Here is a 16,730-nt window from a genome sequence, read left to right on the forward strand (position 1 = left end):
GGGCAGAGGGTGGGGTGGGAACCGGGTGGAGGGGAGCTATGGGGGGAAAAAAGAGGAACTGTAATAATCTGAGCAATAAAGATTTAATATTAAAAAAAGAAGCAGAGGTAGTTCTGAAGTACAATTACTGTTATAATAAACAAGGCAAGAATATAGGCATTATCCTGACATTACTTTTTACAAATAACTTGTATTTTTTTCTAATTATTTGGCATGAATTTGGAAAATAGAAGAATGTAAAGAGGAAAATATACATAATCTCTAATTCATCAAAGAAAGTCTATAATGGTTTTGGTTAATTCCTTTCAGGGAAGTATTATTCCCTCTTTTTCGTGTATATGTGCATGTCTATTTCATAGAGTTGAGATGATATGTATTTGTCTCTATAATTAGAAACTCTTAACATGATTTCATAATTTCTGTATTAAGAATGAAAACTAATTTTTTACCGCTTCCTGGTATTGGAAATTTTGATTGTTTGCTGTTTTTAAAATAGTTACAAAGATTTAACGTCTACATATTTGAAATGAAGTCTTTGACTTTCTACCATACTCACTGGCCAGAACTTCCACAATAATGTTAAATAATAATGGTGATGTTGGCTATTTGTGGTTTGTTCCTGATTATAAAGGCAAAAAAAAATTGATGTTTCTTAAATATGATGACAACTGCTGATTTGAGTTGCTTAAAAGTCATATTAAATAAGTCCTTTGAGTCCTAAGTTTTAAATATCAACAATGTAGAATTGAACATTACCATATGTCTTTCACTGCTATTGAAATGATTATGTCTCTACTAATTTGGTCTATGGGTATATGATGCATTATATTAGTAGGTTTCCTAATGTTGGTCCCCCTCCACAAGAATGAATACTACTATAGCATAGAGTAATAAACTTTCAATGAATTGTCAAAGTCAATTCCATACTGTTATTTTAGGATTTGAATATCTATGTTTATTGTTCTTGAGAGACAACTGGTGTGGCAGGGTTATTTAGAGATACACTCTGTTCTTCTCATTCTGGCCTATACAGGCGGGTTGCTGAAATTGGAGGCAGGGAACCTGTTTATGCCTATTATTCATTCTTCTTTTTTCTTTACATCTTATCCCAACTGCAATAAGTGGGGTTTTTTCTTTTGTGGATCCATAAAGTACTTTTCTTAACCTCTCTTAAAGCACTCATTATACTCTTTCTTTTATGAAAATTCTCTGTATATCTACCTTCAGTTCTTGTATGAGTGGTTTGTGTCTTATATTCAAGTTTTTCATCCCTCCCCCTTAGCCACTGAGTGTGGTCCACCTAACCTCTCCTGTAAGGTCCCAGCAAAGCACTGCAATGGCAGGTAGGGAAATGCACTTAGATGAGTAGTATCAACACTTTTAGATTGCCAAACCAGCCCTACAGTTAACGAAGGAAGAAAGCGAGGAAGTTAGAGGGATTCAAAAATTCGGTGGTTATGTTCTTCTCTGAGTCCAGAAGGCAGGAGTCAACTTCCAAAGTCTTAGGAGCAGACACAGCAGGGATGAGAGCCAAACCCTGAAACCAGCTCTCATGCACCTGCGCAGGTGGCTGCCCCATTTTTGAGTACATGCTTTTAAAACTAAGTACATTCATTATATTCCAATAATCTTTGAAAATCCTTCCAATACTCATCTCAAGGCATCACTTCAAAATGATATATTTCAATTGTCAATTCTTTCCCAGGGGAAAGCTTGCAAAATTAAGAACCCTCCAAGGGTTTCCTTACTAGACTATAAACCACTTGAGGACAGGATTTAGATCTTAAGTATATTCCAGCTGTCACTGTACTAGGCATGTGTTTTAAACGTAGCTAGTGTTTTTGGAATTAATTTACCCTTGTTTATTGCAGTGTAATGCCATTGAGTAGTATTCTTCACTTATTTGAAGACCAATAGCAACTCCAAAAGCCTTTTAGCAAGCAAAGGTAGAATTACAACTAAAAACTTAATGGAAATTAATGGAAGAAATTATGACAAAAGTAAAAGGGGGAGCATAAACACACCATTCATATTAGAATCAAAATGAATGTTTGCCACCAGGGGAATAGTTCAGGTGATGACTCTTTGAAATACCTGGGCAGCTTTGCAGACAGGGAGTGGTTAGTGGATATTGTTGACTTTCTGCTTCTGTGCAGGTATTAGAATTTCTTTGAAGGCAAAGTGAAAAGTTGTGTTCAGTGATACCTTTCTCCTTTTCCTTAGGGTGTTAAATTCCACGCTATTTGAAAGTTGGGAGATTGTTGGACCTTATCCTTCCTGGTGGGTTTTTAACCTACTGCTGTTGCTAATACAAGGCTTGAACTGCTTCTGGTCTTACTTGATCGTAAAAATAGCTTGCAAAGCTATTTCAAGAGGCAAGGTAAGTAAAATTCACCATTTCTAATATGTTCCGGATAATTACATTTCTTGGTTGCTCTGAATCAATGAGAACATTTATTTCAAATGTCATCAAAACTGATTTTTTTTTCAAAATTTAGCATAACCTCCTAGAAACACAAACCAAATTTTTATTGTCTTCTGTTTAGTTCATTTTTTGAGTTGTAGCATTGCTGTACGGAAGATGATTCTCAGTGTTCTGCATTTATAATTTTAAATTTAATGATAATATTATTTGTTGTATTTTTTCTCTCCCTCTCTCTGTCTCCCTGGTCCTTTTCTGGTTGTACTTATGCTGAACAGAAATTGAATAACTTCTTTACTTTTCTGAGAAAGGTTGCTTGATGCAGTGTGCCCATTTATGCCTTTTCCAATAAAACTTAGTTGAATCTCTTTGGTTAAAAAATGGACTCACGAGGCTGATTTGAATGAAGCTTCTTGAGCCCCAACCCCTCTATGTAGAGCAGTGACTTTTCTAGAATGTTCTCTATGACATTTTCTTATGTTCGTTGTTTGTTCTCTTCCTTCTGCCACCCTGGAAGGCTGGGAAGTGGAACCCTTTACATGTAAGTTTCTCACAAGTCCCTCTCTGTCCTTGTCCTGGGTGCCACATTAGCCGGCCTGTTGGAGGGGCACTCAGATGCTTTTGTTTCTATGCATATTGTTCTGTCTAAGCTGTTGGCACTGGCTGGAGGCTCTAACTGAGTATGGCTCCCACCAGCTGCAAAGGGACACTAGGAACAGCTCGGTTAATGCCCTTGTGTATGAGCTTGCATCCTGCTAAACTTTGCATGATCCCACAGAGAAGGAGAGGAATTTTTTTCATCAGTGATTAACATGTTGGCTAAAAAGCAGAAATAGACCAAAAGTGAAGTAGGAGAAAGAGAACTACGTTGGGGAGAGGAAACACGGTCCAGCCTGGAGTACTGAGTATTATTAGCTCCTTTGCCTGCTCTGCCCTGGATCACAGAGCACTTAACTAACTATCTTGTCCTCAGTGAGGAAAACAGAGCTGACCCTTCCATAGAGGGGCTCAGGACACCTGGTCATGTGCTATGAAGCCAGGTCTCAGTGTCAGCTCTTATTATAGAAATCCAAAATATTTTGATCAATACATTGTTTAGAAGAAGTGGTTTTTTTTTCCCCCTCTGTGACCTCTTAGTCTTTAAAGTAAGTATGTATTTGTGTTTTTTAAAAATGCTCTGTTCTCATTTGGATACAAATTAATTCCACATACACAATACTGTCAGTAGGATAACATTAACTGAAGATATAAGGATGCTGTGGACTAGATTACTTATGTCCTCACTGCATTGCTGTTTCCACCAGACGTTTTGTCTTCTCTCCAGCTTATTCCTTCACCTTTATGAAGAGACAATCATTAATTTTATTCCAGAGCTCAGGCTTCATGATATTTTAAATGCCATTACTGCTCACCTAGGACAGTAAGATTCATGGCTATAGGTTATGGACTCATTTAATTGTGGTTTCTTTTGAGACATTCTAAATTGTTCCTTTCTTTGATGGCAACATAACTATAGATTTTTCCCCCAAAATGCAATTAAAAATAATCTTACTAATCATGCAAATGTAAATTAGTCACTCTCTGAAACTAGAGTTTTCTTTCCGATTAGCAGCTTAATTTATGGCTAATGGATTTTCTAAATGTAGTGGAGCCCTACTATAGTGCTGTCTTTGTGACCCGTGTTTCTTTAAGTTAAAGTATCCTTATAATCTAGTTATTTTGATGTTTCAGTAATTTAATCTTCTTAGAGATGGTCCTTGTGAGTTTAACCTCATCTCAAGGGGCATTGGAATACGGTCCATTTTTACGCTATTTACTCAGTCATTCTGATCCCCTCCCACTAACGGAGGTGATGTTCTCTCAGTACCAATGGCTCTCCACTTGGAGGGGCACTCGTGGTCTAGTACATTCTCAAAAGAGAAAGGTACCTTAAAGAGGCCACTGTGACACAGAAACCCATCTACACTCCTTGTTAACTCACTTTGTCACCCAATTGTATATCCAGGGTTCTCGAGTTGGGGAGTTATGGTGGTGCAAAGGATGTGACGTGAAAAGTCCCCCAGTTAATTCTGATATACTTCCCAGGAGACCTAGCCAACCTCCCCAGTCCAGCTCCTAGAGAATCGCAGGTGACTAGACTAGGGAAGTTTCTATGAAGCCGGGCCACCAGGTCCCTATGGCCACCCCACTTAGAAAGTAAGTTACTAAATGGTGCTATTACTCAAAGGTCTTAAGGCCTTTGGTATAAAATGCTTACCATAATTTAGACTTACGGAGTAGGAGGTTCAAATTATTTTAATATTAAGAGGAGTAGAGTATTTCCTTAATTTCTCCCTAAATTAAGTCCTTGCTAGACAGTCTGATTTTTTTTTTCATTCTTTACGGTAATGTATAGATTTATATCTGATATTTTATATGACCATCCTCATTACCTAATGAGACTGAATGGAGGATTGAAAAGCCCTGGAATAATGGGAACCAATTCATACTGATTCACTCAGTCAATTTTCTTTGGGAAATATTTAAAACTAAACCTCACCCACCAGGTTCTCAAAATGCCTCCTACTGCCATTATGTATTATGTAGTATATAACACAAAATCTATATTAATTCTAGCAGACAGAAAAATTAAATAATGAAACAATGCATTGCAAAGCCAAAGAAGAATGATGATTTGATTATCTGAATTAGCAAATAGCTCCATTAGTGTAGTTAATTGAGAGCTGACTTTAAATGATTCCCAAGGGTGATGGGATTCAAAGTATAAATTGACTCATTTGTACCAAATTTCTACACTGCCATTCCAGTAGTGGAGTAGGCCACTTTGCCAGTGAAAGTGGGACTCGAGGTCTAGTACAGTGATGGCGAACCTATGACACGCGTGTCAGAGGTGACATGTGAACTCATTTTTTTGGTTGATTTTTCTTTGTTAAATGGCATTTAAATATATAAAATAAATATCAAAAATATAAGTCTTTGTTTTACTATGGTTGCAAATATCAAAAAATTTCTATATGTGACACGGCACCAGAGTTAAGTTAGGGTTTTTCAAAATGCTGACACGCCGAGCTCAAAAGATTCGCCATCACTGGTCTAGTACATTCTCAAAATAGAAAGGTACCTTAAAGAGCCCGCTGTGATAGGGAAATCCACCTACATTCCTTGATAACTGGCTTTGTCACTCAAATTGTGTATCTCCAGTAAAGGGGAGCTTATTACTATGGCAAAATTTTTATCCCCTTTGATATTTTAACATTTGGATCTGTTGTCCTTCGGGTATGATGACTGCATGTGCTTCTGAGCATGCCATACTTGAATGATTCCTTAGGAGCTGGTCCCACTCACCTTCTTGTATTCCACAGGTGTCCAAGGATGATCGAAGTGATATTGAATCTAGCTCAGATGAGGAGGGCTCGGAAGAAACTCCAAGGAAGAAACCCCACACTGCAACCACCACCAATGGAACCAGCGGTACCAACGGGTATCTCCTGACCGGCCCTTGCTCCGTGGATGATTAATTACTCAAAACTACAAGTCCAGAACAGAGTGAACTATTTGTTCCTGGAAGTATTTAATAAGTTGCAAATGCAGTTCCTTTCATAATATCTCAGCACCAGAAACAAAAATTAGGATTATCCAAGCATTTTGACTAGTGCACTGCCATTTGTCCCGTCTGTGAATGAAGAAGAATTACCATTCTCTATATGTAGGCATGCTGTATTTGTAATTGACACAAGGGAACAGTATTTGCATTTGTATTGTGTTAGAATATTATTTATTTTTTGTATTTGTTTATAAATCTGTGGACAAAAGGAGGTTTCCTCTTTCCTTTTACTCCCTGGGCTCATGACAGTGAGGAAGATGCTCCATCTGCTTTGACCCCTTTCTACTGCTGCAGCCCCGTTTGCTAGGAGCACCTGCTTAACTTGTCTTAGGGCAAGCAAATCCCAGTGCAAGATTCTCCTGCCGCTCCACTTGGGTTTGCTTTCTTTGTATCAGTGCCCGGTCTCAGCGACCACTCCCCCAGCACATAGTGTAAACAGGACAGGGTTTTTAATTGTCACTCTTCCTGCTCATTTAGCAGTTTAAATGAAAGAGCATCGTCATTGGAGGGCTTTTTAAAAATTGTTTTGTATTAGATGGCTTTGGAATAGACTTCATCTCTTGTGTGCACAGCCAAGATTTCTTCGGTGAGTGTGGTAGCTAGTTGGGGATTCACCTTGTAGGTTACAGAGATCTTTTTGTTCTGTTATGAGGTCAGAGCCCTGGCTCTGGAGGAAGACATGGCCGAAGGTCACAGTCACAGAGAAATCACTCTCAGTCTCTGGAATTAGTCTCATGATCTGAGAAGAGCATAGAGAGAGCAGCTGATCATAACCAGATTCTACCATTGCCCCTGTGTCATGTCATGAAAAAGAGAAATTGAGCATATTTTGGAGCAGAAAAAAGAGAGTTTCAAGAGTTGGCAAGGGTCACCTCTGGTGCAAAGCACTTTATTGCATCTGCTTTCAAAGAAAGTGCCGTATCTAGTATTTGAAGTTTTATTTTTTTCTGAGCAAAATAAAGCCAATGGGAGAAAGACTCTTTACCCTACGTCTTTCCTCCCTAACATAACTCAGAACGACTTGCCTGTTACTTGAGGAGCATTGCACTTTCATTTGCTTCTTTGAAGATTTGTTCACGTTACAGGCATTTTTACTCAAATGAAACTATTGCCAGAAAAACAAAAATTCGACTGGGCAATGACGATATTGGCAATGAGAAAGACTACTGAGAAATAAATTTCCATAGTCTCCTACATGGCAGTGTTATTTATGTATAGATAAGAAAACCATACACGCAAACCAAAGATTTTATCTCCTTCCTTCCAACTTTTAGTAAGGGAATAAAAAGGTATCATAAATACCTGTTTTATAAATCAAAAAGGCCATCATGTAAGACGAGAGTTGAAAAGCACAGTGCAGTGACATAAATGTGTGAATCAGGCATAGTGCGGACAACAGCAAAATACTAGCGAGTGCATGCGCTGCTCAGAGCCATTCATATTCAGTTCCATTTTTTGAAAAAATAACAAATAAATAAAGCTTTGTGCTCACAATTTATAATCTATAGTTAAAAGAATGCTCACAAACAAGAACCTCACACTGTAATATGAAATCTTTCCCCACCTTGTTGCAAACTAGTATGTTTCTTGTTTGCTCCATAGTAATAACTGCAGAGGCTTGGAAATATGCCTGTTTATCGAAACACCATGCAACTGATTCTTCATGTAAAACCTTATTGTTCACAAAACAAGGAGATGCTTAGGAGTATAATTTGGGGATGGTTTGATTTTATAAGACCAATATAAAATGTCAAAAAGTACTTCTGAACATCTGCTAAGATGCAGATAAATAAAAAGTAACAGCAAGCATGTTAGGGCTGAAAATTTTTGAGGTGAAAATCTATGTTCTTAAAAACTAAAATATGGCAGAGAAGAGTGGATTGTAGCTTGCTTTAGTGTGCAGAGCAAGTCCTCTCCGTGGGTGAAATAAACCAGAGAACCACAGTGTGTTCAAATTGGGATTATCTGACACTCTTCAGCACAAAAAAACAATTTCAAAAGATCAGCTTATACATTATTACGGAAGAGTTGCATACAATGAAGTAAATTGAGTCTGTCCTTAGCAAAGACAAACCTAAACAATCTTTTGTTTTTCCCAAAAGTCACTTAGGAGGAGGACTGGGAATACTTAGAGCCTCTCTGACTGATGGCATCAATTTAACCAAGTCCTTAATAGATCTACAGATTTTCATTTCATTTTACATTTTAGGGCAAAGAGTTCTTTTTGACTAATCAAAATGGTGTTTGTAGGCCTCTTGAGGTGAAGAATAATATATCTCTGTCTACTGTTCTCCCATGGTGGCCTAATAAGGCTGAGAGAGAAAAATATCCTCTACCTGAGCCAGGCCATAGTTCTGGAAGTGTGTTTTGTAAATTCAACTGTAGGTTAGTGAGAGTGTTGTTCCCATTAATTAACTTAGCCAGTGTTGATATCTCCTTCCTCCTGGTCACATTCAAACTTTCCCAGGATACTAAGGGTATGTAGGAAGGACTCTAGAAAAAAATTATACTTTATTCTCTAATGTTATATAGCTCTTCTAGATCTCTTAGTGGGGGGAAAAGTAGAAAATTGAGTAGAATTTTGGCCTTGGGTCAGTAAATGATATCAATGTGTGATCTATGTATGTATATGTATGTTTCTTCAAAAATGTGATAAAACCAAAATATCACTAATTCATCCTTATCCATATTCTTTTCATAAAAACCCATTCACTATGTACAATAGAAACTTCCTGCCTCTTCCTGTTCATGCTACACACACAGCTGAGAGTCATCGAATCTTTTCAGTCTCTCGGCCTCAGAGCTAAATATTGCAGATTCTAGAGATCATAGAGGGCCTACAGTCAGCAGATATGCCAAGTACAGTTCTCATTCCTAAATTGAGTCCTGTGAGTGTTAAGAATAAGGGCATAGCTATCAGTATGTTGGGTTATTAAACTATGTTAGAAAAACCTGCGTATGATTGCTCCTTCACCCCAGGATTTTATTACAGTAAAATCTAACTCCTGCTAGGCTGCTAGATAATGGTGTTCTGAGGTACCATGAGATAATGAAACACACCTGACGAAGGTAAACTGGGAAGAAAGGTTGATTCTCCAAAGAAAGCAAGCAGTTGGGTAAGAGAAATGACTAGTGAAATAAGATTAGATCACCTTTAGCCAAATGGTGATTGAACCTCTAAATGTCCAGTTCTATTGCCAAACTTTCCATATATTAGAGCTTGAATTTGAGCAAATTAAATACTTTCACCTTAGATAGAAGTAAAAAATGAGATTTTTATTTCAACATACCTGAGTCTTTGCAAGAGCTCTTCATAAAAGAACGTTATGGACACCTGTCTTGATTGTTCCCAATCTATTCATGATTTTTTGTTGATAGTTATTTTTATTCCTTTCTTGGAAATGTTAATACCAAAGTTGCCTGAATATTTGAGTATTTTTCTTAATTTGAAGTATAAAAAGTATACAGAATAAATCCAAAGGTGTTAAAAGTTTCTGTTTATCAGTATGTGTGATGATGTCATTATGTCCAGAGAGGTTCAAGAAATCTGTTAAGGAAAAAAAAGGTTATATGTTTACATTTCATGTGCTATTTGAGTTCTTAAGATTCCAATTAGCTTACTTTTTTTTCTTTGTCTCTGGCTGATTCCTGCTTTGCTGATAAATAATAATAGCCCTGAAATGTTTCTAACATTCAAATAAGAAAAAATCAGATCAAAGTCAGCCTGATGATAAAGTGATGACACAGCACTTTCAGTCTCTAAGTAACTTGTGTGAAAAGAAAATGCAGTTAGCTCTAGTTACTGCATTTGCTGTCTAGCATTCTATCCATGGAAGAATACTGTCAATAATCATAAAGAGTTCTTAAAGTCATGCAAAATGCAGCAGGATATGTTTTTAATGAAGATATTGTTGGCCCCAGAGTCAATTTAAGTTTCTCTTGGTAAAATGAAATTATGCCATTCTCAAATTACCTAATAGTAATTAGCATCGGTTCACACTGTGGCCACATTTTAGTTCTTCAGTCATAATCCTGAAGAGAGTCCTCTGGTTTGCCTCTGAGCGCAGGGTCCCCTTCTCTCCCCTAGGGGGCGCCCAGTAAATGCTGAGGAGGCCTGTCCACTTGCCCACTCTATGCCTTTGGAACTTTTCTAATATATACTCAGAGGGAGCATACCTGGTGCTGGCTTTCATGAAGAAAATTATATTAAAGAACATAAAACATCATAAGTAACTGTTGTTTAGATCTGCAAACTCCCAAAAGAGAACCATAGTATTTCCAGGTATTTCGAACTTGAGTTCAACCTGAAGCCTTTGAAAAGAACACATTACTGAATGGCCACAAGCTAAGACCTCATCAGATCAAAGAAATAAAAAATCTCTGCAGCCAGATGGCATATTGTATTGTGTCTCCACAAAAGCAGGCATTCTCAAGATTGCGCAGGAAATGATGGGGGGACCTATTAGCCTAACATCTGTGTTTATCTCATTCACTCACATTCCTTTCAGCCTCCTGGGACTCTTGATAAAAGGATGCCAAAATATTGTCACTTTTCTGCTGTCAATTTCCCATAGCCTTTGGATCAGTTGTACCCCACTTCCTTTTCTGCCTGATGCCATTTTTCTTAAAAAGTGTTGTGTCCACATAAGCCTGTTTCCCTGAACACAGGTCCATGAAAGGTTGGCTTTCTATGTTGGTGTATTCTGCATGGCCTGGATACCAAGCGCAACAGCTGTTGGTTTGATTTCTATGTTAAGTGGGGGGGAAAATAGATTTTATGGAGATAATTTTGGGGAGTCTACAGTAATGTTTTAAACTGTCATTGTAAAACTGCCCGTTAAAAAAGGGTTTTTTCAAGATTAGTTGCCAAAGAGAAATTAGCTCTGTAATAGGAAGAGTAATGTGATGATTCTGGAACTTTAACTTAGAGCTTCATTAATTTAAACATGGAACACACGGTCCAAGTTTGATTCCCAAAAGTTTTATAGTGCTGCTAGCTCATGACTCCCATCAGCTCTTTGTTTGCCCACATTATCAGTGACCTCAATAGCCATTTGTTGTCATGCAAGGGCGAGGTGGTTAGTTTTTGGATTTGATTTTTTTTCGACTTGCAGTGAGAAATAGGATAGGTGACAAAACCTTACTTTTTTCGTAAGACAGTTCAGTGCTTGAGCATCTGTCAGAAGTGGAATGGTGTACTGTTAGCCAATTAGAATTACTTTATGTACTGTTGTTGTGCTGATTTTTATATGAAAATATAATTATTCATTGTTGTTCTCTGGACACAATTGTTATTATGAGGATCATTTTACTTTGGAAACACTTTCATAATAAAGATAAGCATTAAGAGTGCAGTGTAAGTGCCCTTTTCTGTACGCACCACCAGCTTGAGTTGGTGACATGCCTCGCCTTCCTGGGCAAGACATTTCTGGGCTTACATCACCCGACTGGTTTCTCGCAGGCTCCTCAAATTCCAATAATCACTATGATGACTGAGCGAGAGTGTTATATGTTACATATATGTTATGTTGTCGAGAGTTTAGCTGAGCTACTCCCCGGTATGGCTACCTTGGCATCTATTTTGTTTGGCCAAGTGGCCTGCAGGGACCTGAAATTGACACCCTCATGCCCATGCATGCCCTGGATAGCAGCCCATAGGGTTACAAGCAAATGTAAGTTCCTGATTGACCTCCCCAACAGCCCTTGGTGACCAACAGTCTCCCCTGCCTCCCAGCACCTGTATGCCTACGCACCCTAGATGAGACCCCTGCGGGGCTTACCAAAACCTTGCTCTCTGGTTTGAATTGACTAATCTGGCTTAGCCCAGGAACCCCAAAGCACTCCACTCCCGGGCCCTAATAAAGGTATGTGACCCCTGGTCCTGTCTCACTCTGTCTGCACCTGTCTTTTCCTTCCCATGTGGCCTCTTGAGGCATGCCATGTACTTCCCCCAGGACCAGTGGATAATAAACTTCTGTATTGCAATTTCTTTTGTGATCTGTTGTTGAACCTCAGTTCACCCTGTGCTCCACTTAACAAATGTTCATTTAACAAAATCATGACATTAAAGTATCTCTTTGAAAATTAAGCTATAAGAACTCAATGTTAAATATTATGTAGTACTTCATTCTGGAAAAATATGATTTTTAGAGATATCTGTTCAAATATATCAGACTCTGCTGATTTTCCAAACTATAAAGAGGCCCTTAGGACTACCGACTCACAGGATAACACACACAACTGCCCCGCTTGGTGTATGTCCAGCACACGCCATACAAGCTTGGCTGACATGTCTTCTCTGGGCCCCTGCCCCACTTTGTTAGGCCTTCTCTCCCTCCTTATCTTTGCTCTGTCACTTTGTCTTCCCCAGCTGCCTCCTCCTCCTCTAGCTGATGTCATCTAGTATCTCAAAAGCCATGAAAATAGCACTGACATTCCACCAGACATACCACCACCATCACCAATGTTATGAAAAATAAAGCAGACTCCCTATGGAAAATCTTATAAATATTTAACCACCCCAACAACAATCTGATTCCAAGCATGAGTTGTTCTAATAGACTGCCAAAATTTCTCTGAGGCATAAAAAGATAGACACTAAGCAAATGCACCGCTCTGGGAAGCCATGGGCTCTTCTGCTTCTGTAAGCACAGCACAGTCTAACTCAACAAGCATCTTCCCAGATAGCCACAGTGCAGCTCCGCTTCTCTCTAGGCCCCTTTCCTTGCTGCTGGGCCACCTCCAATCTGCCTCCTCCGATGTCGGCCCATGTTATTTCTGCCCTAATTCTGCTCCCACAAACCCTGCACTTGCTTCACCAGGAGCAGTGGCAACAGTGCAACAACAGTGAGAGCTGGCAGAACAACCATGCTGGGTAGGGGGAGGGGACCAGATCTACTGGGACGCAGGTGGTCCCTCAAAACCACCACAGTGATTGCGGCCTGAGCACCACACCTTTGATTATCCCCAAAGCTGCTGTAGCAAAAGAACACAAAAGTTGTATTATTCCTAAACATTGAAGTCAAAAAAGTATATAAAACCTCTATCAGTCAGAGTCCGGGCAGGAAACAGAAAGCACTGTCAGATAGTTGAGTTGAAAAAAAAATTCAATAAAAGGACTACTTTCTGAGGCCTGGGTAGGATTATAAGATCAAACACAGGAAAGTAAGGGACCCAGAGTCCAGCAAACATGAGAAGTCATTGCCACCCATGGCTCTAACCAGAAGCCAGGAGAGCAGGCAGCATGGAGTAGAGGACACCCTGTGGGCACTGTAAACCTGGGTGGGGGGAATACCCTGACATCTCTCTCTTCCTGCTTTCTCATGCCTCCCATTGGCTGAACTGAGAAAGCTGCCAGGTGGCAGGGGTCAGGCCCACGTGCAGAGCAGAGAGAGCTGCCTGGAGCAAACAGAATAAGCAGCAGAAGATGGATGGTATTCCAGGAGCTTCACCAGAGCATCGCAATAAATGTTTGTTGCTGGTAGAAGTTGTTTTTAGCCATTAGTGTTCCTTCTGCTAAGAAGCAAGATAGCATGAGGATGCACTTCATCTCTAACTCTTTGTGAGCTCAGCATTTCCCTGTCGTGGGTGCCAGTTTCTCTCACTGGTGCTGAGGGGTGTCGTGGCAGGCTCAATAAGGGAAACCACCTATCCTACTAGCTTCCCAGACCTGGGCATGAAGGGCATCAGGGGAGGAAGATGAAGGACTGGGGCTAGAGAAGTGTCTACAAATAAACCAAGAGGAACTGAGAGGAGAAGGCTTGATGATCTGGAGACTTAATGAACAGAATTGTAAAAAATGGGGCAAGAAGGTCTAAGCTCCAGCGCTTGTGACTAAGTTTTGAAGCAGTTTCTTAGGCAAGAAGTTTTCTTTTTCAACTTAATGAACAATGAAAATATTTACATAGTCAAAAATAACTTAAGCAACAAAGGTTCGGGTCCCTGACTGTACCATTCAATCAGTTAAAAATATAAAGAGCCTACTAGGTGCTGAGGATTGTTATAGGCACTGAGGATAGAAGGGTGAATAAGACATATGGTTCCTGCTTTCATGGAACTTACACTCGAGTGAAGGAAAGAACAAAACAAAGAAACAAGGAGGACTAGTTTGCTAGGGCCACCATAACAACATACCACAGACTGGGTGACTTAAACAACAGAAATGTATTTACTCCAGGTCTAGAGACCACAAGTCCGAGGTTAAGTGGTCGGCAGGTTGGTTTCTTGCCTTCTCAAATGTCTTCACATGATCTTTTCTCTGCATATCTGTCTGTGTCCTAATCTCTTTTGTTAAGGACAGCAGTCTTATTGGATTAGGGCCCACCCTCAGGGCCTTATTTTACCTTAATCATGTCTTTTTATTTTTAAACACTGATAAAATATTTATTACATTAATGTTTCCCAAAAAAGGGACAAGACAAAGTTTCAAGGGTATCATAATTTGGCAAAAAGCAAAAATTCTCCATTTTCTGCAATAAACACTAATTCATATGTACAATTTATTTCTGGGGCTTTTAGGGGTGTGCACATAGAATTCATAAATGGGAAAGGTACCTTAATCACCTGTTTTAAAATTGTTTTATTTATTGGGATGACATTGGTTAGTAAAATTATATAGGTTTCAAGTACATTTCTATGATACATCATCTGTATATTGCATTGCTAGCTCACCACCCAAAGTCGCATCTCATTCTGTTACCATATATTTGACCCCTTTTACACTTTACCACCTCCCCCTTAATCATCTGTTTGAGAGCCTTATCTTCAAATAACAGTCACCTCCTGGGGAGCGAGAGGTTAGGACTTCAACATGAATTTGGGGGACACAATTCAGCCCACAATTCAAGGTAATTTCACATGGTGACAAAGGATAAAATTAATGAAGAAACAAGGTGGTTTCAGGGTAACTGCTAGGACTCTTTAGACTGGACGGTCACAGACACGTCCCAGACAGGTGATTTGGACTAAGAACTGACAAGCAGGGTAACTGCTAGGACTCTTCAGACTGGACGGTCACGTCCCAGACAGGTGATTTGGACTAAGAACTGACAAGAGCAGCTCGGGGAGGATCTTGGGTGGTTGCAGGTCACTGGGAACCTGAAACACTAAGGCTCCATGCTTGGAAGTTCAAGAAGCAGCCAGAGGCCAATGTGGGTGAAGGAAAGTAAACAATGGGAGAGTGCAGGTGATGTCATTCGAAAAGTAGGGAGGGACAGATCATAGAGGGCCTGTATCCCACCGGTGAGTTTTAGGGCATGAGTAGTGGAAAACTGTCAGGAATTTAAGCAGGGGATAGCATCATTTGATTGGTTGTCATCTTTAGAAAGAAGATAAAGAACATGGGCTAACTAATGTCCATCCTAGCTATGACTGAAAAAAATAACCAACTTGGAGTGGGTCATCGGTGACCACAGGGGTGGTAGGCTATCACATGACAAGGCAGGATGATGGGTACATGGCTATTGGAAGAAATAAAGGACTAAGTATTACTGAGGATTCAACCCACAGACAAGAATGTAAGTCAGGATAGAGAATGAGAAGTAGCAGGTTTTGCTGTGATGATGCTGAGACCTGGGACAGGAAGAGCCTCTAAGTTCCTTCAAGGAAAGTAACTTGAAAAAATATGACAAATTGGCAATTATCAGCCAGAGGAGAACCTTAGCGAGAAAGGCAAACTTCCTGGCTGAATACAGTTCGTTTTATTGTTACTGTTAGCACCTCTCTCTGTGTAGTTCATAGGCATCTATCTCAAGGACTGTGAATTGATGGATGATTGCAATTTCCAAAGCACCTCTCTGGAGGAGGCGAGCATCCAACAACAATAATACTTGCTTTGTAGGTTGCATAACTTCGGGTTGCATCTGAGTGAGCCTGCCTGGTTTAGCATAGCACTACCCAGCACAGGGAAGGTGAAATGAAAAGGAGAAGAAACCTTAGGGCTTTCCTACTAGGTACGAGTCACTGTGCTAAGTGCAGAATTGTCTCAATCAAGCCATCCCCTAAAAGAGTGATACAACTCTACTCTCTTTATTCACAGCAGTGATGTTCTGTAAAGTTATCACGAACGATCGCTCCAAGAAAAAATACAGGGTTAGGTTCCCATGAGCCCTTGGACACTTTTTCATATACTAATCAATACATAACCTTGTTTATATATGCTTTTGTTTAAAGACACTTTATTTAACATATATTGTAAATGAATTAACATTGAACTCACAGACAACATCACTAGAACACATGCCTGAAGAAAGCTTGATTGAGCTGATTCTTAAGTTTCCTGAAATATTGCAAGATGTTATTAAATGGCCATTACTAAACATTATATACTTACGATTTAAAATTATATTTTAAAATGTAATACTCAAAAACATCTCTTCCTAATTATTTTCCCACATTTCATTATCTGTACTTTTGAGGTATTTATACCTATTGTATTTGCAGGGATGAGAATACTATATAATGGTGACTACTGTGCATTTCTTCCCAACTCTGTTCAGTGACATTGCACTGGTAGCTTGAAATCTGACATGGTGGGAGTATTTACTTTTGGAAATTGACAAAAGCTGCAAATCAAGGTTTTGTTTGTTTGTTGAAAGAGCCAGTTGTTAAACATATAACAGAACACCACAGTCACCCATAACCTATTGATACAGAAACTATGGCTCAAAGAAGTAATTTACCCAGCCAGCAAGCAATAGAGTTGAA

General features: G+C 39.3%; 1 protein-coding gene across 2 annotated transcripts in view; it reads left to right on the plus strand.

Annotated features, from left to right (window-relative positions):
• The window catches only part of CERS6 (ceramide synthase 6), a 276,337-nt gene extending 264,326 nt beyond the window's left edge, over positions 1–12,011 (plus strand). The window contains exons 9-11 of one of the 2 annotated variants that reach the window (XM_005857533.2): positions 2,224–2,380; positions 2,940–2,963; positions 5,785–12,011. In XM_005857533.2, coding sequence (XP_005857595.1) covers positions 2,224–2,380; positions 2,940–2,963; positions 5,785–5,940 — 337 coding nt within the window. In that variant the 3' untranslated portion in view covers positions 5,941–12,011. The remainder of the gene's footprint in view (positions 1–2,223; positions 2,381–2,939; positions 2,964–5,784) is intronic. The other variant, XM_005857534.2, reaches the window with a different exon arrangement.
• Positions 12,012–16,730: the final 4,719 nt, after the last annotated feature.

The sequence above is a fragment of the Myotis brandtii genome, unplaced genomic scaffold (genome assembly GCF_000412655.1).
Source record: "Myotis brandtii unplaced genomic scaffold, ASM41265v1 scaffold112, whole genome shotgun sequence".
Lineage (NCBI taxonomy): Eukaryota > Metazoa > Chordata > Mammalia > Chiroptera > Vespertilionidae > Myotis > Myotis brandtii.